Below are 26,853 nucleotides of genomic sequence, written 5' to 3' on the forward strand. Positions count from 1 at the left end.
GTTTGAGACTTGCAGACTCCCGGACAACAATTGCCAGTAGAGGCTTGACAAGCCTTTGCTGCTCTCTAGTCCCACAGCAGAGCTGATGTTTGGGGATCAATATCCTGCCAACACATTAGCAGGTGCTGCTAATGTGGAAGCAGTTAACAAGGCTGAACTTTCTAAACTACGTGTATTTAAAGAAAAGCAGCAGTGTATTCACAGGTCTTTGCAGACGTAATTAAAATTTATACATCCTGCAGTTTACTTACCTTAACACTCATGACGATAGTTGTATGACCTGACATTTATTCCACTTCCTCATGCGGAAGCACTCCCATTTTGCACCTTCAGCATAATAATGCCTGTTTTACAAACAGCAGAAACTTTCTTCCTATTAGAAACCAATGAGAAGAATCAGACCGATAAAGGTAAAGGGACCCCTGACCATTAGGTCCAGTCGTGACCAACTCTGGGGTTGCGGCGCTCATCTCGCTTTATTGGCCAAGGGAGCCAGCGTACAGCTTCCGGATCATGTGGCCAGCATGACTAAGCTGCTTCTGGTGAACCAGAGCAGCGCCCGGAACCCTGTTTACCTTCCCGCCGGAGCGGTACCTATTGATCTACTTGCACTTTGACGTGCTTTTGAACTGCTAGGTTGGCAGGAGCAGGGACCGAGCAACGGGAGCTCACCCCGTCACGGAGATTTGAACCGCCGACCTTCTGATCAGCAAGTCCTAGGCTCTGTGGCTTAACCCACAGCGCCACCCACGTCCCTTTAGACAGATGTTACTTGCGCTAAATTAAAGGCCTGGGTTTCAAATCTACAAGGACCATTTCTCAGTGTGTCATCTAAACCCAGACTTGCAGTTTGTCTCTTGCTCCCAACAAGCCACAAGCTGTAACCAAGGTTTGGTTCTCGGTTTACTGCTCTTGGTTTGACGGGGAGAGACAAACGAGTTCAGACATGATGCTAAACCAAACCATCTAATCCAATCCAAATCGTCATTACAGTCATAGATCAGCAGAAGATACCACTAATCTACAGTGGAACCTCGTGTTACGCACTGTCCTCCTTGCGAACGCTTCGGGTTACGAGCCCCGCTAACCTGGAAGTAGATGCTCCTGGTTGCGAACTTCCCCCCGGGATGCGAGCAAAAGTCGCACGGCACCAGTGGGAGGCACCATTAGTGAAAGCGTGCCTCCGGTTATGAATGGTTTCGGCTTAAGAATGGACCTCCGGAACGAATTAAGTTCATAACGGGAGGTACCACTGTATGGCGAACAACAAACCAGAAACAACAAACCAGTCCTATTTTCTGTTTCCTATTTTGGTCAAACAGAGCATAACGGTGATCTGATCACCCCATTGATATTCAGAGGTGTCTTACCAATGAAGCTCTGTTTAGCCATCCTGGCTTTTGATCCAGAAATTCAATAGCTGGTTTTTAAATATATATATTTTTAACACGCAGACACAGTGATGGGAGAAAGTTTCACCTGCTGAGATTGTTCTGCCTTATGCAGGTTTTTAAAGGCACAGGAAGGCAGTTTCAGTTGTAGCCATTATGTTAAGGTGAGACCATCTTAAGTTAAAAATTCTAGCCTCATCCTGTCCCCTTCTCCCCCACCACCCCCAACTCCAGCTCAGGTATTTCCTGTCTCTCCAGCAGCTCCAGCTTTCCTTCCCTACAGACAAAGTGGCGTGTGTTGTCAGGAACCATACTGTGGTCCCTTTAATAATCTCGGGTTGCCATGGGACTCCTGATATAAACAGGACAGGTTTTCAAAGATAATACTCTGCATAAATGAGGAGCTATGTTCTGTGTGTGAGCATAAGCACCCTCAGATGCATTTCTTTTTAAAAATAACTCCCTGCTGGATATTTTTAGTAGGTGAGATCCTCTGAACCTTTCCTGAACACCCAGATCAATTCTGTTCAATGTGAATTTCCCCCCTCCCCTACCCTCCATTTCTGCATTCACTTCTTCCTGTTTGCCTAAGGGGGAAACTTCTCTCAGAGGGATGTATCCAGAAAGCCAGATACTCTCTTTGCCCTTTGTTATCAATTCTTTCTTCCCTGAGTTATCCAGTAAAGGTGGTGGTGGTGGAGGAGGAGGAGGAGGAGGAGGAGGAGGAGGAGGAAGAGGGAATAAGAACCGCAGACAATTTTCCTGACCGATGAGCAACTGCCCAAGAATGGAAACAGATCATAAAAAAGTCTTGTCTAAGGCTGGAAAGCATTCCAGTGATCCGTCGTTAGTATTACTGTAATATATATAGTAATTGTTCTGAAATAAATGAGGAAGGGTACTGGAAGAAGCAAAGATCACAAGTGTTGAAGCAATGATTCTTCAACATCAACTTCGTTGGACTGGTCATGTTGTGGGGATGCCTGATTATTGTCTTCCAAAGCAACTACTCTATTCTGAACTTAAAAATGGAAAGCGTAATCCTGGTGGTCAACAAAAGAGGTTTAAAGATTGTCTCCAGGCAAATTTTTAAAAATGTAGTATAAACACTAACAATTGGGAAACACTCGCCTGCAAGTGCTCCAATTGGAGAACAGCCTTGACCAAAGGTGTCATGGGCTTTGAAGACACTTGAACTCAGGACACAAGGGAGAAATGTGCTAAGAGGAAGGCACGTGTTATGTACTGAGTCAAATAGGATTCAAACTGCAGCAGTCTGATTGGTCCTAGAACAATAGGATCCAAAAGGCAGCAGTCTGATTGGTCCTAGAACAATAGGATTCAGAATGCAGCAGTCTGATTGGTCCTAGAACTATGCAGCAGTATGACTGGTTGGCAGGAACCACCCAATCATGCTCCAGATTGAAGTGAATCCACAACCTGATTGGCTTACAGTAGAATTCCGGAATTAGCCAATCATGTGCAGCCCATTGTGTAAATAATGTATATAAAGCAGATACTTTGAGGGGACATTCATTCCTCCTCACCACTATGAGCTGAATAAAGAGCATGAAATCACTTTGCGACTCTGAATATATTTCAGCACGCTTGGCAAATCCACACTGTGATCAACTCCTGCCCGGAAACCAATGTCCCCACTGTGGAAGGACGTGTGGATCCAGAATTGGCCTCCACAGTCACTTACGGACATATTGTTAAAACTGTGTTTATGGAAGACAATCTTACTCGGCAACGAGTGATCGCCAAAGAAGAAGAAGACTATGATCTGAAATAAATGAGGAAGGGGAGAATCATGTATGCCACCTTGAGCACCTTGGATAAAAGGTGGAATATAAATTAAACAAACAAACAGAAGTTAAATACAGTTAAATAAATAAATGGTATCGATGTTCCTTAAGGGCCAGTCTCACAATCCTGTCTATTTAGTGTGAAGGCTCCAAAGAGTACACGATGTCTGTTCCGAAAGATCACTGACATGGAAATATCTACCTTGGCAGCAAAAGTTTCTGTGGAAAGCATCTTTCGATAAAGGAAATGCATATTTAAAAATACCCATCAGCAAAACAGTGCAAGTCATCACATTCACCCTTTGTCAGCCTGAGAAGTATAGCACTTAGGATGTAATTGATATGGAAGGAAAAAGCACATTTCGAAATGGAAAATGAGGGTGCTGGTAATAGCAGCAGATAGAAAGACAGCAAGACAAAGGAGAGGGCGATTTAACTGTCTCGGGGGGGGGGGGAGAGCAAGGGCTTCAGCACTTAGGGGTGGGGTGGGGGAAAATCCAGCTCATTTCACATTTTAATACGAAGATACTTAATTTGCAGTTTCTGAAACAATGTGTTGGACCAAAACACAGCTATACTTCAAGAAACAGTTCTCACAAAATTAGCTGTACAGTTCTCCAGTCAAATAATGTGTGTGTGAGTACATATATTAGTGAAAATAAAATACAGAAAGGCATTATCTTGGGCAAAATTGTGTGCAGAAATTAGGGAAAATGCACCCCAAAATGCTGACTGGTTCTTGTGAGGATGCAGAAATGTGATGAACTGAACTTAAGAACAGAAAAATGAGAAAGCGAGAGAAGCAAAAATGGACCGATTTAGCCATCCTTCACTACACTCCTTCACTGAGAAATAGAAGCAGGCAACTGAGAGCCTGAAATGCAATTTTGAGCATTACTGGTGCCTCCCCAGGCTCAGAAGATGACAATGTGGGGATTCAGCATCAGCAAAGGTGAAGTAATGTGCCTTTTCTACCTTTGTGTTGCTCATCTACCGCAGGTCTGGGGAGGAGAATATGTAGCTCCCATACGTTGTTGGGTTCCAACTCCCATCAGCCCCAGCTACAGCCAATGGTCAGGGATGATGAGAACTGTAGTCTAGCAATGTCTTGAGGGTTGCAACTTCCCCTTTTTTGCACTAAGTGCACATGACAGCAGCCAGAAGGAGGGCAAACACATTGCTTTCGCCATCCTGTCATTCTCCTCTGTTTTCTAACCTTAGGAGTGACATGTGGCAGCCTGGGATACCTCCACCCCTCACTGGGCTTAGGATACAGAGGGCTCATCCACACTTCTGTTTCCCCCACACCTAGAAAGCACAGGGTTGTGTGGTTTGCCACAGGTCTTGGCGGTTTTGCCTCTGCCTCATCACTTTCCCCTGGAAAACTCACTCTCTAGTGCTAAATTGGAACAGACAGCAATCCGTGGGAAACCCAACTGCTGTTTGTTCCAGTTAAGCACAAAACCATGGGCTTCCCCAGGGAGGGCAAACAGGCATGTGGATGAACCCTGTGTGTTGAATTACCATTGCAAGAGATGAGATGTTAGAGGTTGTATTCAACCTAGCTTTTACTCTATAGGTTCGCCAGAAGTGGCTTAGTCATGCTGGCCACATGACCCGGAAGCTGTACGCCAGCTCCATCAGCCAATAAAGCAAGATGAGCGCTGCAACCCCAGAGTCGGCCACGACTGGACCTAATGGTCAGGGGTACCTTTACCTCAATATCGGAAAACATCAGAAACACTTGCCTGCGAGTGCTCCAATTGGAGAATAGCCTTTACCAAAGGTGTCATGGACTTTGAAGACACACAAACTCAGGACGCAAGGGAGAAACGTGCAAAGAGGAAGGCACGCTTGGTAAATCCACACCGTGATCAACTCCCGCTCAGAAACCAATGTCCCCACTGTGGAAGGATGTATGGAATCCAGAATTGGCCTCCACAGTCACTTACGGATTCATTGTTAAAACCGTGTTTATGGAAGACAATCTTACTCAGCTACGAGTGATCACCAAAGAAGATCAGAAAACATACTTTAAAAGATTGCTGGAAAATGTCTTCACTAGGTACTGGAAAGTCAACAGGATGCGGGGGAGGGGCCTGTTCTCATCTGGGAGGGAGTTTCAGAGAATTGGGTCCACAATACTGAACACACAGCTCCAGGTGCATATAAACTGAGCATCTGTACCCTGGGAGACTCTCCCAGAGAAATCAGCGATAGGGCAGGGGAGATGCGAGGGATTGGTCAGTTCTTAAGGTATCCTGGATCCAAGGCATTAAGGGCTCGTAAATTAATGCAAGAACCTTGAACTTGTCCTGGCAACATATGGGCAGCCCGTGCAAGCTTTTAAGCACTGGACGAATGTCCTGTCAACTGTGCCATTTATTTGTTTATTAAATTTAGATACCGCTCTTCATCCGAGGAGCGTAGGATGGTTTACAGCAGAATTCCTCAGCCTTGGCCTTCCAGATGTTTTGAGACTACAGTTCCCATCATCCCTGACCACTGGTCCTGCTAGCTAGGGATCATGGGAGTTATAGGCCAAAAACATCTGGAGGGCCGAGGTTGAGGAAGCCTGGTTTACAGTATAAAAAGACAAAAGCACATATCGTATCATGACATAACACAACATAACAACAGAAGAACAGATAAATCAATACACACACACACATTCCGTATAAAAGAGCATAGATTGCTTAATTCAGGCATAGGCAGACTCCGGCCCTCCAGCACTGGTCCTATTAGCTGGGGATAATGGGAATTGTAGTCCCAAACATCTGGAGGGCTGGAGTTTGCCTATGCCTGGCTTAATTAGCCAAAGGCCTGGGAGAAGAGGAATGCTTTGTCTGCAGCTAAATATATGTAATGAAGACTACGCTGAAATGGTAAAACTAACAGGAAGAATTAGAAATCAGGAAGAATCAATTTTTAATAAAGAATGGGGAAAATATATACAGTAATTTCTTTGAAAAACTATTGTAAATAATTAAATTAATTAGCAGGATTGATTTAAGACTTGTGGTTAAAAATTTGAACTAAGGAATATTCAAGGATTTTTAAATAACTAGAATTATAAAGGAGGATGGAGGAGAAAAAAATATAACATAAGGATCCATAAAGGAGGGGAGGGAAGTCAAAGGGGGTATATATAGAGAGAGAGAGAGAAAGAAAGAGATAGGTAGATAGTTTTCTATTTTTATTTGATGTATGTAAAATGAAAATTCAAAATAATTTTAAAAAATAAAATAAAATAAAATGTAATGAAAGTGCCATATAAGACTCCCAGGGGACAGCATTCCACAAACTGGGAGCCACTGCAGAAAAGACCCTGTTCTTGTGTTGTCACCCTCCAGACCTCTCATGGAGCAGACACACAAAAAGGGGCTTCAGGTGATGACTGCAAGGTCTGGGGCAGTTCCTATGGGTAGAGGTGGTAATAATAATAATAATAATAATAATAATTATTATTATTATTATTATTATTATTATTATTATTATTATTATTTATACCCCGCCCATCTGGCTGGGCCTCCCCAGCCACTCTGGGCGGCTTCCAAAAGAATATTAAAATACTATGATACATCAAACATTAAAAGCATCCCTAAACAGGGCTGCCTTCAGATGTCTTATAAAAGCCTGGTAGTTGTTGTTCTCTTTGACATCTGGTGGGAGGGCATTCCACAGGGAGGGCGCCACTACCGAGAAGGCCCTCTGCCTGGTTCCCTGTAGCTTTGCTTCTCGCAATGAGGGAACCGCCAGAAGGCCCTCGGCGCTGGACTTCAGTGTCTGGGTAGAACGATGGGGGTGGAGACGCTCCTTCAGGTATACTGGACCGAGGCCGTTTAGGGCTTTAAAGGTCAGCACCAACACTTTGAATTGTGCTCGGAAACGTACTGGTCCTTGAGTTATTGTGGTTGTGAGCCATTTAAGGCTTTACGTACACTTACCAGGGACGATTGTTAACTTATTTTGCATCAGATTAACATTTATGAAGTGGATGGAGACTTTCAACAAACAACCTCATCACGTGCCAGCAAGACCCTTCGTGGTTTGCAACTAAAACACAGCTTGGAACTAAAGCTTTGTGATCATTCCTGAGAGTTATACATTCAGTGGCTAAAGGAGTTTCACACCGAAGGAAAAAGCAACAACAGATCAAATTGTTGGGAGATTGGAGAAATTCCTAACTGCTGATTGAAGGCTGATTCTGTTCTGATGGGTTACCTGGATCTGGAAAACAGACGAGGAAGGGAAACTTGGGGAAGAAAAGGAGATTGATGCCTGAAAGCCAAGCACCAGCCTACTTGTTCAGCTGCAAAGGAAAATTAGGATTCAAGTGGGGGGGGGGAGGAGAAAACCCAGGTAGATCAATACTTCCCATTTTACAGAACATGAAGATTACTGGAGATTCACCAGTTTTCGTATTACTTTTTGTAAAAAATTAATACAGAGCCATTGATTGGTAGGCTGGCCATATTTGGAATGAGAGTTTAAAAGCTCAGCGCAGTTTCCTTTAGCCATTGGCTCAGAAGGCTGGGGCAGTAACTCCAACCTATTTCGCTGATATCCCCGTCCTGATGCTGGACAGAGGAGACCATGGCAAATAGTTTAGCCTGTGCGTTAATTTTCAGATTAGGTCTGTCACTCCCCTTGGCAGCAGGTAAGACATTTCCACTTATGCCTTAAAGACTTTATGTTGCATCGTGTTTATAAGGGAAATAAGAGAGTGCAAGGAAATGAAATTTCACTAATTCAGCGGACTTGCATCAGGAATGAAACTGACCAACTTAGGTCAGTTGAATGCAATTCAACCAACTGCACACAATCCACCCAAAGGTGAGCAGTTTTTAAACGGATGCAAATGCACGTACTTAAGTCTCTCCCGCAGAAATCAGTGAGAGTTAAAAGTGCTCAGCTTTGTCTGGACTGCATCCATTGCATTAATTAAATTAATATTGTAGTTTTGAGTTGCTTGCTTTGTAATTATTTGCAGAGGGGAGATTTATTTATTTTTAATCACTGTAGTTCACACATTTATGGGATGTGGCTTCTTGTGCTTTAAAAGTTTCTGATAGCCGATGTGTAAGAATGCCTAGAGGATTAAATGTTTCGGAGAAGAACATTCTATGGTGTTACATTGGATCCAGAAACCGTAGTTGTCGACTAGCCAGGGCTGTATGGCTGCTGCTATCCAAGCAGAAGGTCCCATTGAACGGCTTTTGTGCTCTGCTGCCGCCGCAAAATAGAACCCTGCTATACGTAGCTGCTATGGCATTAAAATAAATAAAATAAATAAACAAATCATAACAATTGGACTCATGTATTCCTTTGGAAAGAAATCAGACACGCTATTTTACAGAAAAATTGCACAGCCATTTTAGCAGGAGGAAGTAGGTGTGCTGCTTTATATGTTAGGTGAGCAAGCAATTCATAATGTCATGCTGGGCTAAGACAAACAGGACATCAGACAATTGCTGCTGTTGCTGCATTCCTATATAGACTTACCTGGAAGTGAGGGCTCTCTGAACTTCCTTTTGCACTGGGCTTCCCAGGCACAGCTCCACACTTTATAGCTCTGCATCTGAGCAGTTTATTTTTGTCCTGACACTTCCCCAGGGAAAACCCGCATTTTACTGCTGAACCGGTGAAAACAGCAATCTGCAGAATGAGCCAGTCTCACTGTGTTCAGTGGGATTTACTCGCATGTAAAGTATTAAGTTGCAGCCTTGCAGAAAGTTGTAGCCAATGTTTAAAGGCCCAGCAAGCTCCAGCCATACTGTTTGGGATGGACTCTTAAACTCAGTGTTGGTGCTTCAAGGCTCATGTTGGGCAAAAGCGCTCAGAGAGGGGCCATCGTTCAGTGGTAGACAGACCTGTGGAGAGGGGCGGGAAGCCAAATACACTTGCCCCTTGCCTCAGAGGGCTAAGCTGGCTGGGAGCCCCCACCAGGGACTAGCTGCTTTTTCATTTGAGTTTGTAACTTTATTCCAACAATACTCCCGACCCAGGCCTCAGGGAAGCTCTGCATGGCTCTTTTGGTACAGCACATGGCTCTACCAACATTCCTTCAATGAAAATAGGGATGTCCTGTTCCATTATTATTATTATTATTATTATTATTACTTAATTTGTTCGGGAGATCCGTTCTTAATCTGAAACTGTTCTTAACCTGAGTACCACTTTAGCTAATGGGGCCTCCTGCTGCCACCACACGATTTCTGTTCTCATCCTGAAGCAAAGTTCTTAACCCGAGGTACTATATCTGGGTTAGCGGAGTCTGTAACCTGAAGCGTCTGTAACCTGAAGTGTCTGTAACCCGAGGTACCACTGTATTATTATTTATACCCTGCCCATCTGACTGGATTGCTCCAGCTGCCCTGGGCAGCTTCCAGCATATATTAAAAAACATTATAAAACATTATAAAACTTTCCTATACAGGGCTACCATCAGATGTCTTCTAAATTTGCATAGTTACTTATCTCCTTGGCTCAGGGATCGCATAACTCTATACCCTCCAACATTTCTCCGATGAAAATAGGGACGTCCTAAGGGAAAGGGGGACATTCCGGGATCAAATCAGAAACCAGGATGGCTTCAGAAAATCTGGGACTGTCCCTGGAAAATAGGGACACTTGGAGGGTCTGCAAGGCTGGCATTCAGAAGGTCTCATGTTCAGTTTCTGGCACTTCCAGTTAAAAGGATTAGATAGCAAGAGATGGGCAGATTTCTGCCTGAGATCCCAGAGAGCCACTCCTACTCAAATATTGAGCTAGATGTACAAACAGCCTGACCTGGAACAAGGAAGCTTCCTATTTATTAAATGGTAAGCTGGAGGCTTTCTCGCATCTCATGCTGAGGATTTTCTTATGTAACGCTCGGTTGTTTCCCTAGCTATAGGTTTCAGATACAATGGGCTTTCTGTGGTCTATCTCATCTTCTTGCTGCTCCTGCCGCTGTTCCCCAAACCAAATGCTGTCACCATGAAAGGTAGGCAAATTGCTGAAAGTTTCAGATCAAGGGTGGGGAGCTCTTCTAAGTGCTAATTATTGGTGTTATGTACTGAAGTTCTCACCCTGGGCCAGTAGATAGTTTTTACTCAGGTCCCCATATGCAAATAAGGGATCGAAAGTGACATTCAGTGATTGGATAGTTACAGAAAGTTGTTACAGTTACGTTGTACTGGAGCTCTATATAAGTAGGCTGACTGAACCCTTCAGTTCAGTTCTGTTGTGGCCTGTGAATAATAAAGAGCTGTTTGAAGAATCACTATGTTGTCTGATATGTTCACCCACAACTTAACAGTTAACAGGCAGTTTGAAGGCCCTCATTGCACTCCCTTCCTGGGGTTATTGATCTTTAAACCCAGAACTATTTTTCTAGAAAAAGAGGTGCCAGAACTTGCCATGAAGGCCTCCCTTCTTCTCTTATAATGGCAATGGCGCCCACCTGAGAGGTGCCAGAACTGAGTTCCAGCGAGTTCCGGCTGAAAAATAGCCCTGTTTAAACCATTATTATTATTATTATTATTATTATTATTATTTATCAGATTTGTATATACCCACATGTCTCAGGGCGGTTCACAATATAAAAACACAAAATACATAATCAAAAAACAAACAAACCAAGAATACTTGTTCTAGACAGACAGCTCTTCAAAGAGAGGACATCTTCAATCAGAGGACTGTACTCCATGAAGTAGGGACACAGCCACGCTAGTCAACTTTTTGATGCCCTCCCTCCATTTCCACATACAGAGAGGCCTACCAGAGTGGCATTTGAATTTTGCTTGAGCACTGGTGATAGGACAGAATTCTCTACCTCTGCTGAGAAGAAAGATCTAGTTTAGAGGGTGCACACACAGCTCTGCCCACCCTCAACATTTTGCTGCCACTCTTGGTACCCCAGTGTCTGCCACCTGAGGTGGCCACTTCACTCTGCCTAACGGTAGGACCGGCCTGTACCCTAAGAACTTGCAAAAGTTCCTGGAGTGGAGTTCCATACCCTCCAACATTTCTCCGTTTCCCCTCAAAAAATGCCACCAGAAAAGGCAGAGGTGTGGGGTCTCAAAGGTATAGCCAGTTTAAATTTTCCTATGCTCTCTCTTTTGGTGGTGGGGTCCATGAAAATAAAGTCTACATTTTTATTTTTCAGGGTCCACTGGGCAGATGCTTGGCGCAATCACCTACACTAGCTTCATTTTCCTTGCGGTTCAAGCAGCTTTTCAGATTGTTTTCCATTACCTACCACCTAATGGTAATGTCTGCTCAACATCATATAGGAATGATTTAAGAAAGATGCTATTGCAATATTCTGCCCATCTGTAATTCCCAGCATCTGGGAAGTTAGGTTTTTGCATTTTACATTTGCCTGTGTTGAATTGTGTTCCCCATTTTAATACCCATTCACCCAGTTTAGATTAGAGAGATGCTTTTGTTTCTACCACCGTGAACAATGTGCTATCATCAGCAAACTTGACCACCCCACTGAGTCTATAACTATGGTTCTTTTCCTTTTTTAAAAAGATTTCTTATGGGAGAAAGTGCTGTGCCACTTTGGTTTTCCGAGGTAAGACTTAATTTTTATCTTATGTTTTCATTTTTATGCATTGCATATTGATTAACTATTGTACACCATGTTGGAGGAACATTGTGGATGGGGGCATGTTTCCCCAAAGTGATATCTAAGCAAGATACGGAGCACTGAATGTGTGGCAGATTCAGGGAACTTTGCCCTTCTTGAATGCAAAGCCTTTAACCCTATGCACCTTCTTTTCTTTAGGTTTAGCAATCTCAATGCTTGGAACATCATTTGTCTTTTGGCTCCCGATATTGGAATGTTTCTCACCAGTCTCACAATCACACAACTTTGCAAGAAGATGGTCAAGCTTCTCAACCGAAAAGCCCAGCTTCATCCAAGGAACCAAGACCTGTTTCCTTGCGATGAAGAAGAAGAGATGGAAGAGGAAATGGTAATTATGTAGACCTGCGTTCAAATTTCTTGGCCTTGTAGCATATGAATAAGGATTGCAAGGGGGAAGAACAAGTGCTTTCCCTTTTTATTATTATTTTGAGTTATTATGTAATATGAGAAACAAAACCCAGCAGAAACATACATAATATATAAATGCATTTACACAACACATTAAATGCATAAATGAATTATGGGCTAGATTAAGCATACCACTCTTCAAATATTTCATTACTGAGCTAACAATAGACCAAGGTTTAAACAATTTAAATAGTTCACTCTATCTGGTTAGTGGGAGAAACCCTAACTATATACATATGTTCTTAAGCTAAATTTCAGAAAAGGGCAACCAAAATGATCCAGGGTTAGGAGCAATTCACCTATGGAGAAAAATTATAATATTTGGGACTTTTTGGTTTAGAAAAAGAAGATAAATAAGGGGGGATGTGATAGAGGTGCATAAGAAAGTGGATAAGGGTGCATATTTTCCTCCCTCTTTCGTAATTCTGGAACAATGCTGAATGTTAGAAGATTCAGGGCAGACGAAAGACAGAACGTCTTCACGCAGCACATGGTAAATTTGCTCTCACCTGATATAGGGATGGCCACAAGTTTGGCGGGCTTTAAAAAGAGGATTAGGCAAAATATATGGAGGATAATGTTTTTGATGGCTACTAGGAATGAAGGAAGGGACGCGGGTGGCGCTGTGGGTAAAACCTCAGTTCCTAGGACTTGCTGATCGTAAGGGCGGAGGTTCGAATCCCCGCGGCGGGGTGAGCTCCCGTCATTCGGTCCCAGCTCCTGCCCACCAACAGTTCGAAAGCACCCCTAAGTGCAAGTAGATAAATAGGGACCGCTTTCTAGCAGGAAGGTAAACGGCGTTTCCGTGTGCGGCGCTGGTGCTGGCTCGCCAGTGCAGCTTAGTCACACTGGCCACGTGACCCGGAAGTGTCTTCGGACGGCGAGATGAGCGAGATGAGCGCGCAACCCTAGAGTCGGTCACGACTGGCCTGTACGGGCAGAGGTACCTTAGGAATGAAGGAACTGCCTACACTGCCAGAGGCTGAACATTTTCCAGTTCCTGGGAATCACATGTGGGGAGAGAGGGGTCACAAATCCTCTTGCATACATCAGGTACGCCACTGGGAGAACAGGATGCTAGACTATCTAGTCTTTGGTCTGCTCCAGCAGGACTATGTTATCAGATTATAGTACATTTCCTCTCCTCACACTACCTATTTCTGGATCACATCAGCTGCTGGATGTATTGAAACAAAGGGATTGTTACTAGGAGAGGACATAGAAGGGTGTCTCCCACATATGGTTGACCACTGGGAGAATAGGATGCTAGGCTGGATAGACCTGCAGGGATCTTCTTAAGCTCCCGAGTTATGATGTGTGCTTTCCTTTATCCCTCTCAGCAGGGACAACCAGTTGGAATGCATTAATCTTGCACGATGAGCCGCAGACTGAGAAATATTTAATGATGGATTATTTGCACCGACTTCCAGGCTTTGTATTCTGAGCTTTCATATCTTTGTCTTCAGCGAGGTTGCTCATTCATTAGGCTGAAGCGTGACATAAACCGGGTTGCAAAAGACTCAGGATGAGCTTATCTCTCTTCTAGCAATCGCCTTCATCTATTTAGGGACATTGAACACTTTGGCAGTTTGAAGAACAACCGTGATAACTAGGTGAAACAGCATTGTGGGCACACCATGTTTTTGTTCCAAGTGAAACGTCGAAGGGATTGCTAGAGTATCAGAACAATATCCGTGCTGCAGGACAAAACACTTACATTATGATGTCTCAGAACCAGAGACATTATTAGTGGGCAGTCAAGTGGGCCCAACTCCCAAGATTTTTGCTCTGGGCCCCAGATCTCTACTGACTGAGCTATCCCAGCTATGAATTGATTCTTATTTCATTGTTTCTGGATCTGCAGGAATCTGAAGCAGAAACTGACAATACTGATGACGAGGAAATGGAAGGTTCACCTGGGCAGGATAATCTGAAGAACGGCCAACAAAGATTCCTTCTGAAACTCACTTTGTTCCTAGCAGCCTTGAGGATCCTTTGTGAAGGTCTATTCAGCAGTGCTGGAAAATTGGCCGTCGTGCTTCTGTTGGGCTTAGCAGGTAGAAACGTTCTGCACTATTTTACTGTGTGTTTCATGACTGACAGCTGAATGGCTGAACTGGACTCTACTGGGGGGGGGGAGTAATGCAAGGTGATGTGTGTCAGTCTCCACCTGTGACATTTCCCTCTCTGATGGGCCATTCACATGTGCAAGTTGTCTCTCAAGAGTTCTCCAGTGCATGCATGCTCCTCTAGTAATATTCTCCGGTTTTTATCAACAAATGTTTAATATGTGAGAGGGACTGCAGCTTCCTGTTCTAAACTGTCGTAAGTCTGCCAGAGACAAAGGATGCATACATTTAAAGCATATGACTTCCCCTAAAGAATCCCAAGAACTATAGTTTACCCCTCATAGAACTGAAATTCCCTCTCACCCCTTAACAGATGACATCGCCCATGATTCTTTGGGAGAATTACATGCACTTTAAATGCATGCTGCATACGCAGCCAAACCCAGTTTTCCATGCATACCTGAAATTTTGCATTTCGTTTCTTTATCCATAGGCATCATCCTACCTTCGGCAACTTCTGCAGTTTATTTCTTCATCTTCCTAGGCCTGTGCTCCTGGTGGTCTTGCCATCGGCCAATCAGCCCAGTTGCCTTCAACAGTTTGTGTGTTTTGGTTGCAATATTCAGTGCAGGGCACCTAGGTGCTTTTTACCTGTACCAGCTGCCGTACTTCCAGGACCTGGTTCCTCCTGAAGACATTTATGCCAGGTAAAAAGATCAAACTCACACGCTGAAGAAGATGATATGTAAGAGAAAGCACAGCAGACCTTGGTTCTGGTTAAGAACTGAGGATTATATGCACTAGTGATCCCTCCAGTTATAACCAATCAAAAAAATAAGAGCCCTCCTGGATTAAACCGTCAAGTCCAGCATCATGTTCTCACAGGTGGTTATGGGAAACTCAAAGCACAACAGCACTCTTCCTACTTGTGCCTCTCAGAAACTAGTACACAGGGCCATGCTGCCTCTGACGATGGAGATAGAACATAGGCTTATCTGCCATGATTCTCTCTCTCCCCACTCCCCACATTGTTCCGAAGGGTCCCCCAGCCCCCTGGAACAGATTAGGGGGCAGCTGCAAGGAAAAGGTGGAATCAGCATAGATGTCTTCTAAAAGTCTGGTAGTTGTTCTTCTCTTTGACACTTGGTGGGAGGGCGTTCCACAGGGCGGGTGCCACTACCGAGAAGGCCCTCTGCCTTGTTCCCCGTAACTTGGCTTCTCACAGCGAGGGAACCACCAGAAGGCCCTCGGCGCTAGACCTCAGTGTCCGGACAGAACAATGGGGGTGGAGACGCTCCTTCAGGTATACTGGACCGAGGCCATTTAGGGCCTTACAGGTCGGCACCAACATTTTGAATTGTGCCCGGAAACATACTGGGAGCCAATGTAGGTCTTTCAAGACTGGTGTTATATGGTCCTGGCAGCCACTCCCAGTCACCAGTCTAGCTGCCGCATTCTGGATTAGTTGTAGTTTCCAGGTCACCTTCAAAGGTAGCCCCACGTAGAGCGCATTGCAGTAGTCCAAGCGGGAGATAACTAGAGCATGCACCACTCTGGCAAGACAGTTTGCGGGCAGATAGGGTCTCAGCCTGCATATCAGATGGACCTGTAAACAGCTGTCCTGGACACAGCATAAATAATTCCCCTCCCAATTTTGCTGGTGGAAGCCTCCCTCTGCTGGATCAAAGTGCCTTTCAATTTGATCAGATCCTTCCATTCAAGCACCAATGGCAGCAGTTCCTGCACCCTGCCTGTGGAACGCCCTCCCGTCATCAGATGTTAAGGAAATGAACAACTATCTGATTTTTAAAAAACATCTGAAGGCAGCCCTGTATCGGGAGGTGTTTAATGTTTGAGGTTTTACTATGTTTTTATATGTACTGTAAGCTGCCCAGAGTGGCTGGGGAAATCCAGCCAAATGGGTGGGGTACAAATATATTATTATTATTATTATTATTATTATTATTATTATTATTATTATTTACCAGTGAAATTAAAGTTCTGCCTGGGGTCTTGATCTATATGATGCCCCATTCACACAAGTGATGCTGCACTTATTTGGTGATGATCAGGGGTGCCCATCAACTTGGGGGGGGCTGCCCCCTTCAAATATTTTATTGGGGGGACCAAAGGGACCTCAGCCCCTAGGAGTTGGCTGCTACAGGTAAATTAGTCTTTCTTTAGCATTATTGTTTTTCCTCTCCTGTTTCCACAAAGATCAAGTAGCAGCAAGCTCTTCACCATTTTCTCCATTTCTCTAGGGTCCTGGGCTTAGTGCCACTTATTAAGACAAACATCACTGCGCCCTGGAAGCTCCAGGTTCATCCCCAGCTCAGCTGGCCGGTGGCTCTGAATCCTCTTGCCCTTCTTGTCCTCTATTACACTCTGGTCATGATGCTCCAGCGATGGGCTCTGCCTCCTAAGGTATGGGATAGAGTTAAATACGGCATACATTGCCAGCTGTATCTCTTGAGGTCTGGAATGCCTGTCTGTTTTCTGATTGGATTTTGGCTGTATATTGATGCTTTTGTTGGATGGACCAGTTTTTCTCCAGCCCATGTCAATTTCACATGTATTTAATCATGACTCAATTCCATCCCATTTTGGGAGGTAGATTTAGGGAAGCACGACCAGTTTGGTTGCACTGGGTGCAGAACCTCGGGGACGCCTCAGGGAGTTGCTACTATTTAGAATGGAGCGTGAGAGGGTGCTGAACTTTAGCATCACACTGGGCGCCGCTGAAATGTGAGACGCCAAAGTCCACCACTGCCACTTCCACATTAATATGTGTGTCTGCACTTGTGTGTGTGGCTATGGGGGCCATCGTGTAGAGATCCAGCACTACTGTCCCACTGGTCCCTGATATGACAAAATGTGATGCATTTCCTGTTCAAAGTTAGTGGTACCTCTGGAAATTCTCCCCACTTGGGATTATGGTATTCATGCAACTTTGAGCCCGGACTTTGTGAAACCTCTGTTGTACAAAATCAAAATTTTCAACCTTTTTTTTTTCTTTCGCCCTGCTCAGGAGGTTTATGTGACAAATGGAAGCTTTCAGAGTACTCTCCTTTTGCAGTGTCAAAGTCATCGTAGCTGTGATGTGAATGCCTACATCAATGAAGGACACAACCTTTCCTTCTCAGGTATATTTTCCTATGCGATGGCTCCTTTGTAAGGCTTTATTCAATGTATGGTCACTTTTGCACCATTGGGGCATTGCAGTTTGCCAAGATTTCAATTGATCAAAGATGTGGAGTGGTCTGCTGTGATTTTAAATGTGTAAAATGCTTTAATCCTTGTTGTAAACCACCTTGGTAGGCATATTGACTGAAGTACATTACAGAAGCCTAACTGCTCTTATTCTTCTTAATTTTTTTCATCTTTACTTTTCTCTTATTCTTCTTTCTAAGAGCAACAAACAACAACAACTCTTTGTTATTATCAAGGGATACAGTTATAACCTAGAATCTCAGCCTGCCCCTTGATGTTATTTTAGCCATTGCATTTTTCAAAACCGCATTTTCCAAGGGAAAAGGGTCACGGTGCTGTATGGGTCATTTATAGGGGGAAATGGGCAGGTAAGAGAGATGTGGGCTTAAATATAACACTGCAAAGTCTCCAAAACTTTATTAACTGATGCCAGACACTGGTGTGTCTGTTGTTGTTGTTGTTTTGGTTAATTTACCCTTTGCTAAAATTTTTGCATTTCTTGCAGATGAGACATGCTCTGAAAATGTATCAGAAACTGATGGTGAACAGGGCACTGAAGGAAATAGGCCTAGTACCTTTGTAGCATTGGCACGATTCCTTATGAATCAGAGCTACATCACTGCATTGATTGTCATGATGGTAAGATACAGATACAGAGGTCCCACATTATCGCTTAAAAAAAAAAAAAGGATTTGTGGTGCTACGGTGAGAGAGCACTTTAATCTAACTCTGCAAACCTAAATTTCCAATATGCGCTTGAATCTGTCCTGGAAAGTACTGTAGTCTGAAGGCACCCTTAGTCAAAGACATTTATGTAGCAATTTCAGAGTTATAGCCCCACATATCTTCAGATACAGTGGTGCCTCGCAAGACGAAATTAATCCGTTCCGTGAGGCTCTTCGTATAGCGGTTTTTTCGTCTTGCGAAGCAAGCCCATTGACAGCTTAGTGGATTAGCGCTATTAGCGGTTTAGCGGCTTTTAGCGGATCAGCTGATAAGCGGCTTAGGGCTTAGGAAAAGGGGGGGGGGAGGGGGAAAACCCCGCAGAAACTCGCAAGACATTTTCGTCTTGCGAAGCAAGCCCGTAGGGAAATTCGTTTTGCGAAGCGCCTCCAAAACGGAAAACCCTTTCGTCTAGCGGGTTTTCCGTCTTGCGAGGCGTTCGTCTTGTGGGGCACCACTGTATCAGTATTAACATGCAAGTATGTACAGCTAATTTTTATTTATTAGGGCACAGGGTCCCTGGCCCTGATCTAGATAGCTTAGAAGAAGTGTGCCTTAATTTATACTTCTTCTACAGTTTTAGGAGTTCATATTTGTTCATTTGTGGATTACCGTATCTTTCGCTCCATAAAACGCACTTTTTTCCTCCTAAAAAGTAAGGGGAAATGTGAGTGCGTCTTATGGAGTGAATGGCACTGTGCAGAGTGGGAGAGCTGTGCATCGCCCTTTCAGCGAAGCACCTCAACTGCGAAGCAGGAGGAGGAACGGAGCCCCACTTGCTGTTCTGGCTTCTGCCTTAGCTGCGCACAGCCTCTCCCGGACAGGGGGAGCCTTCATCCCGCTGCCCTGAAGAGGCTTCACGCGGCTACTGGAGAGAGCCAGTGTGGTGTAGTGGTTAAGAGTGGTAGTCTCGTAATCCTGGGGAACCAGGTTCGCGTCTCCGCTCCTCCACATGCAGCTGCTGGGTGACCTTGGGCTAGTCACACTTCTCTGAAGTCGCTCAGCCCCACTCACCTCACAGAGTGTTTGTTGTGGGGGAGGAAGGGAAAGGAGAATGTTAGCCGCTTTGAGACTCCTTAAAGGGAGTGAAAGGCGGGATATCAAATCCAAACTCTTCTTCTTCTTCTTCTTCTATCCCAGAAGCCAGAACAGCAAGAGGCTATCCCAGAAGCCAGATCCCTCTTGCGGTTCTGGCTTCTAGGATTCAGAATATTTTTTTTCTTGTTTTCCTCCTCCAAAAACTAGGTGCGCCTTATGGTCTGGTGCGTCTTATAGAGCAAAAAATACCGCAGTGTTACCCAAAATATATGTCTCTCTGTGTGCATCCATCTGTTTGTCCTTCTTATGTATGCATTTCCAGGTTTGGAGCATCACTTATATCAGCTGGCTGACTTTTGTTCTGCTGATTTGGTCTTGTGTCCTTTGGATGTTGCGCAACCGTCGCCTCTACGCCTTGAAGAGCTCGCCTTTCCTTGTTGCCTATGGAAATGTCTTGGTGGTCCTCAATTTCTTTGCAGGCCTGCACGTTTCCCAGGAGGAACTGTTTCCTACAGTTTCAGCCTCGTTGCTCGTGGACTTGGATTTGAAGCCTTATTCGCTGCCCTGTGTCCACCTAGGAGTCAAGGTGAGCTTCCTTCAGTTCTGGGTTCTACTTTCAGGCTGCGATCCTAAGCGCACGTACCAGGCAATAAGTCAGGACGGGGATAAGATGGAGATAGTAGCCAGGTTTCTGCAACACACCATGAGGATCCGTGAATGTTATGCAACATTAATTTAAGTGTTAGATGCTGATTTTTGCTGAGCGATTTTATTGTACCGAACCTTATTGGAATCTTGCCTATATGCCAAAAAAGATTTGAGAATTGAATTGCATGAGGGTGCGTGTGGGACTTTGGAAAGTTGTGCAGATCATTGCTGATTTATTCATTAATTAATGTATAGTGCTACCTCGGTTTCAGAACAGTCCTGTTTATGAACTATTCAGTTTATGAACTCCACAAAACCGGAAGTAGTGTCCTGGTTTGCAAACTTTATCTCGGTCTAAGAACCGAATCCGAATGGTGGAAGGGCACCGGCAGTGGAAGGCCTCATTAGGCAAAGCATGCCTCGGTTGAAGAACGGTTTCGGTTTAAGAACAGACTTCTGGAACGGATTAAGTTCGTAAACTGAGGTACCACTGTATACAGTATGCCTGTTATACTGAGCGGTTTACAAGCCTGCTCACCCTTTTGCGTGTGGCGGCATTGCGGGACAGGACGACGACACAAGTGTTAAAATGTAAACATCCATAATTGAAGTAGGCAATAAAGCAATCCCATTGACAGCATTAAAATAGGAACATCCACGATAAAACTATGCAATAAAAGAATTCCATTAAGCTGTCTAGAGTTGGCTCAGTTGTGTGGGGTGGTGTTGGTTGTTGTTATTAAAATGTCTATGTGATTTCTATTGCAGATTTTATATCTGTTTACCTTCTGGCTGTTGCTAAAGCAGTGGATGATGCAGAAGCAAAGGCAGAGAAAAGAGGAAGAATCGCTCAAGGGGGTGAGAGTAGATGGGGAGGCTGGTAAGAAGATTTAATACTTAGTAAAGTTAGCCCTAAAAGGGACGCGGGTGGCGCTGTGGGTAAAACCTCAGCACCTAGGACTTGCCAATCGCATGGTCGGCGGTTCGAATCCCCGCGGCGGGGTGCGCTCCCGTTGTTCGGTCCCAGCACCTGCCAACCTAGCAGTTCGAAAGCACCCCCGGGTGCAAGTAGATAAATAGGGACCGCTTACCAGCGGCAAGGTAAACGGCGTTCCGTGTGCTGCGCTGGCTCGCCAGATGCAGCTTGTCACGCTGGCCACGTGACCCGGAAGTATCTGCGGACAGCGCTGGCCCCCAGCCTCTTAAGAGAGATGGGCGCACAACCCTAGAGTCTGGCAAGACTGGCCCGTACGGACAGGGGTACCTTTACCTTTACCTTTACCTTTAAAGTTAGCCCTGAACTACTACTATTATTAATATGTATTTTCAAAGGCGGGTTTTACCATTTGTATTCAGCCCAGGGGCAACCCCAGAAAAATTAGTTCAGAAGAGCAAAGGTGATTAATAAGGAAGCAAGGGTTTTGTCTGCTTCTAAGCACTGGGCAATTCTTGACACCATGTTTGTTGAGCATTTCTCTTGAGTTGCAACCTTGAAGGTGACAGGCAAGCATAATAAGTGAGAAAGAAAAACGGTTTTTTGAGGGAGAGGAGTAGTTTTATTTTAGAGTATACTTGTGAACAATTTGGCGATATTGATTACGCTTCCGAATGATTCTCCTCTTCTCTTACAGAAACGGACAATCCGCAAAACATTCTTTTGGGCATACTTGGTTCTGCGCTGCAGGGGATGCTTGTAAAATACTGGATTTACATCTGCTCTGTCATGTTCTTTATTGTCAGCTTCAATGGCAAAGTGGCCCTGTACAAAATTCTTTACATTGTGCTTTTTCTGCTTTGTGTGGCTTTGTACCAGGTAAGCAAACCTGGAAATCGGAGGCATTTGCACTCCTGCTTTATCCTATTAGAAAATTGCAGCAGCTCTTTGTCACCTGTCAGTTTAGTTAGTTTAGGCTATTTGTGGAATATAGTGCTTCACAGAACTTGAAGCAGGAGTAGGGTGCCTTTTCCAGCATGGAGTCTGCATGCACTTGTGGGCAACCTTCTGGGGTTGGACTAGATGACCCCCAGGGTCCCTTCCAACTATAAATCTATGAACTCTCTCTCTCTCTATGAACAGTTTAAACATAGTTCCAATATGGATGCAGACTGGGATAAAGATACCCACTTTCTTTCTTTTTTGATTTATGGTTTTCAATTTTGTACATTTCAATAATAGTACAATCATTTTAACATTTCGAAAATTGACTTCCTTCCCCGCTTTCTGCAGTTCCTTAAATTCATTTTTTTATATTTTCTGCATATTCCAAATTAACTTATCTTACTACTTTAAATATATACTCGTATAAAACTGCAGTTTATTAGAATAATCCTGCAGGTTACAATAATCCTGCCAATGTTCTTATCTGTTTACATTTTATTTGTAAATCTTAGATAAACCATTTCCATTCTCTTATAAAAGGTTTGTTATCTTGTTTTCTTATTTTTCTGGTAAGTTTCGCCATTTCTGGGGACGCAGGTGGCGCTGTGGGTTAAAGCCTCAGCGCCTAGGGCTTGCCGATTGAAAGGTCGGCGATTCGAATCCCTGCGGCGGGGTGCGCTCCCGCTGCTCGGTCCCAGCGCCTGCCAACCTAGCAGTTCGAAAGCACCTCCTGGTGCAAGTAGATAAATAGGGACCGCTTACCATCGGGAAGGTAAAACGGCGTTTCCGTGTGCGGCTCTGGCTCGCCAGAGCTGCGATGTCATGCTGGCCACGTGACCCGGAAGTGTCTCTGGACAGCGCTGGCCCCTGGCCTCTTAAGTGAGATGGGCGCACAACCCCAGAGTCTGTCAAGACTGGCCCGTACGGGCAGGGGTACCTTTACCTTTACCTTTCGCCATTTCTGCATATTCCTTTCTTCTTTCCATTTTTGGGCAAGTAACATTCTTGCCGCTGTAGTCGCATACATGAATAAATTTCTATATAGTTTGGGTAGTTCTGTCCCTATAATTCCCAAAAGGAAAGCTTCTGGTGGTGTGTGTGTGTGTTTCTGTTCCCATCCTGAAGCAAAGTTTTTAACCCGAGGTACTATTTCTGGGTTAACGGGGTCTGTAACCTGAAGCGTCTGTAAACTGACACACACATATACAGTGGTATCTCGGGTTACAGAAGCTTCAGGTTACAGACACTTCAGGTTATAGACTCTGCTAACCCAGAAATAGTACCTCGGGTTAAAAACTTTGCTTCAGGATGAGAACAGAAATCATGTGGCGGTGGCGTGGTGGCAGCAGGAGGCCCCATTAGCTAAAGTGGTGTCTCAGGTTAAGAACAGTTTCAGGTTAAGAACAGACCTCTGGAATGAATTAAGTTCTTAATCCGAGGTACTACTGTACACACACACACACACACACACACACACACACACACACACACTATTCTAAACATCTTTTTCAATTTATTATGTATCATTTCCCAGTAAGCTTTAACCTTACTACAAGACCACTACTTTCACCCATTTGTCCCAGATAATTATGATGATTTCAGGACTTTCTGTGGTTTGGGGTCGAATTTTGTTTTCAGAATGGGGCGGAGGAACACTGAGTGCTTTGCAGTTCAGGTTGACTTGCCCAGCCCACACCTGTTATACAAATGCATTTCTAAAATGCCCACCATACTGTGTTCACAAGTACTAAGGTGTGTGGAAATGTGGTTTCAGGTTCATTATGAGATGTGGAGAAGAATCCTGAAGAGTTTCTGGCTCACCACTGTTTTTTATTCAATGGTGGTGCTCATTGCTATCTATGCCTATCAATTTGAGATGGTGTCAGAGTTTTTCCTAAACACCTTGGCGATATCAGAGGAGAGGTAAGGGCTTTGTTTTATTTATTTACTGTGATCTCTGAGGCTGACTGGGGATTTGAAGCTGGGTTTCCAAGTCTTTTGTTTCTGACACGGTAACAGCACCACCACACTGGCTCTCATTTAAAATATTCAAATCCAAATTTTATCTTGAAATTCGTTATAGCATCTCTGGTCTATTGCACAATAGTAAAAAAAAAAATTTAAAATGTAGATTTTTGCAGCTGTTGAATTAAGTTAGCACTGCCAGCTTGCTGTGACTCTGATGTTCTTCCCTGGCTTTATCTGCCTATAGAGCTCTCTTTCTGGCTCTTTATAAGAGGGTTAATTCTGCCCCCTGTTGGCTGAACCTGTCTCTTTCTCAGGAGGAAGAATTAACTAGGTAGCATGGGTTGGACAACCAAATTGGGTCCTCTGCAACAGGATCTAATCAGCACGGATGTTTGTTTGTGTGTGAGAGAGCAGGACTTAAAATACCAGGGAACACACACAAAAATTGCCTGCACAGACCTGGGATTGTGAGCTGTGATTTGAACAGAATTTGCCATATCAAACATTATTTATCCGTGGAGTACCAGAGCAGTAGAACTATTCCTGATGAAAAGGGGTGGGGGAACCCCTCACATCTAAACTAGTGATTATTGTATGCTGGGGAAATGAAAGATCAGGGACTGAATTATTATTACTAATGATTATATCAGTTATTCAATTTATTAGTCGCTTGCTATGCAACAGTGTCTCTAAGCAACTTACAAAACTTTGAAATGTAGAGCATGATGTAGAATTGAAAAGGAAAGAAAAAAGAACAATGTTTTGCAATATCCATAAAACAGACTCAATAAAACAGTCGCAAAACCGTATCGTCCAGTGAATCATCATAATCTGTCAAATGCCTTGCAGAAGAAATATGTTTTTACCTGGCATCAAAAAGATGGCAATGGTGGCACTAGATGGATCTCACTGGAATGATTGGGTAGCTTGAGTAGGGAAAATGCTGAAAGAAATGGAAACAGGAGCAGAAATTGCTGATGTTCACCTATTCATTCCATGTCCAGAAGGGAAATCAATCCAGGGAATGCAATTATTATTCACTGTTGTTGCTGATTTTATTCTGCAAACGCTACATAAGTGATCTCATTTCCCCCTCCTTGCATTGCATTTCACTCGCATTGAAACAAACAGCCCCAACATTGAAATTAATGGTGTGGGGTAAGGTAATGACAAAGGGACGCGGGTGGCGCTGTGGGTTAAACCACCAAGCCTAGGACTTGCCAATCAGAAGGTCGGCGGTTCAAATCCCCACGACTGTGTGAGCTCCCGTTGCTTGGTCCCCGCTCCTGCCAACCTAGAAGTTCGAAAACACATCAAAGTGCAAGTAGATAAATAGGCGGGAAGGTAAACAGCATTTCCATGCGCTGCTTTGGTTTGCCAGAAGCGGCTTAGTCATGCTGGCCACATGACCCGGAAGCTGTAAGCCGGCACCCTCGGCTAATAAAGCGAGATGAGTGCCGTAACCCCAGAGTCGGTCACGACTGGACCTAATAATAATAGTAATAATAATTCAGTCCCTGTTCTTTCATTTCCCCAGCATACAATAATGGTCAGGGGTCCCTTTACCTTACCTCTAAGGTAATGATACTGCAATTAACTGCAAAATTTGATTACATAAAATTCCACCTCAGCAGGCGGTGAGACAAATAACATAGTTTTTGCCAGAAGCCAAATTGCAGCAGAACAGAAACAGCATCGCATGGTACAAACACAGGGCAGAATCGAAGTCATTGCCTTCTTAACACTGAGAACCTATTGTATGAATTACCTCCCAGTGGGTTGTGATGGATGGATCTCTCTCCTTTCCCCTTGACAGATTAAAAGACCTGGGTCTTGAGCGATTCAGCACAATTGAGTTGTTTGCACGGATTCTGCTCCCTGGCGCTTTCCTTCTGGCTTGCATCTTGCAGCTTCATTACTTCCACGAAGACTTCCTGAAGGCCACAGATCTGGCTAATATTTGCATCAGGCCACTTTCCGGAAGGTGCTATGCATGATCCATGAGTTCATGTTCTACAATGACAAATAATTGTGCATTTGTGTGTGTGATTGTGCAGCTTACATTTGGAAATGTGTGTGTGTGTGTGTCCCATCCACCACCAAGGAACATGTAGGCGACATCTGCACCAGATATTTAAAGCACATGGCTTTCCCCCAGAGAATCTTGAGAACTGTAGTTTACCCCTACAGAGCTACAGCCCTCAGTACCCTTAACAAACTACAGTTCCCATGATTCTTTGGGAGAAGTCACGTGCTTTAAATGTGCATTGAATGTGATTTAAATGACCACGGAAAGCAATAATTCCACTCTATTTTGTGCTGGCCAGAGCACATCTGGAGTACTACGTCCAGCATCTTATTTTGTTTTTAATTCATTGTCACAGCACTTGGGTAGAGTAGAGGTCTAATATTCCTATGATACTGCTAGTGAGACAGAGAATGTTTTTTGTTTAAAAAGCAAAATACTCTTCAGTGGTGTAGTGCTAGCCTGCAGCAGCTGGAGTGAAGTATTGAGGTTATGTTCTGTTTCTCCCCAGTGACAGCAACACTGAGACGCGTGTGCATTTCCTGGCTAATATGTGAGTTGGCTTTCTCGCGTTAATCTTTTTAATGCTTTCCCTTGTAATCTGCTTCATATGTCTAATATAAAGGGGGGGCAGGGTGAAGCTGAATACAGCAAGGAGATTAAAGAACATCAAACAGTGCACGGCTGAAATTTTATATGTAAGGGGGCAATTATGAGGAAGGAAAGAGCAGAAAACAGAAGAACAATCTGAACAAAATAACTAAGATTTCTAATTTCCCATCTCCTTAAATTTTGGCAAACATCAGCTGTGGGGGAGTCCCAGTACAGAACAGCACTGGGACACCAAGAAAGCTCACTGGCCCTCAGTGAAAATCCCCTCCCCTAACGCTATTTGCTCCATTAGGGAAAACCTAAGTGTGATCTGGTGTGATTTCTCAATTGATCCAGGTTAGGATTCCATTTCCCCAAACCACTACTATTTTGAAGAATTTCTGCCTTGAGTCTTCTGCCCCAACACTTATTCTGTGATAACTGCCTGTTATC

General features: G+C 44.1%; 1 protein-coding gene across 1 annotated transcript in view; it reads left to right on the top strand.

The window, feature by feature from the left end:
* The first annotated feature begins 1,818 nt into the window (after nt 1–1,818).
* Nucleotides 1,819–26,853, top strand: part of LOC307217507 (piezo-type mechanosensitive ion channel component 2-like) — a 67,966-nt gene continuing 42,931 nt past the window's right edge. The window contains exons 1-16 of the mRNA XM_079978714.1: nt 1,819–1,874; nt 10,092–10,187; nt 11,352–11,453; nt 11,723–11,765; nt 11,979–12,168; nt 14,113–14,305; nt 14,811–15,024; nt 16,579–16,741; nt 17,346–17,460; nt 18,033–18,166; nt 19,611–19,874; nt 20,705–20,816; nt 21,568–21,749; nt 23,590–23,738; nt 25,600–25,767; nt 26,321–26,362. Of these exons, the coding sequence (XP_079834840.1) occupies nt 1,829–1,874; nt 10,092–10,187; nt 11,352–11,453; nt 11,723–11,765; nt 11,979–12,168; nt 14,113–14,305; nt 14,811–15,024; nt 16,579–16,741; nt 17,346–17,460; nt 18,033–18,166; nt 19,611–19,874; nt 20,705–20,816; nt 21,568–21,749; nt 23,590–23,738; nt 25,600–25,767; nt 26,321–26,362 (2,213 nt within the window). The 5' untranslated portion in view covers nt 1,819–1,828. The remainder of the gene's footprint in view (nt 1,875–10,091; nt 10,188–11,351; nt 11,454–11,722; nt 11,766–11,978; nt 12,169–14,112; nt 14,306–14,810; nt 15,025–16,578; nt 16,742–17,345; nt 17,461–18,032; nt 18,167–19,610; nt 19,875–20,704; nt 20,817–21,567; nt 21,750–23,589; nt 23,739–25,599; nt 25,768–26,320; nt 26,363–26,853) is intronic.

Source organism: Podarcis cretensis (genome assembly GCF_951804945.1).
Source record: "Podarcis cretensis genome assembly, chromosome: 6".
NCBI lineage: Eukaryota > Metazoa > Chordata > Lepidosauria > Squamata > Lacertidae > Podarcis > Podarcis cretensis.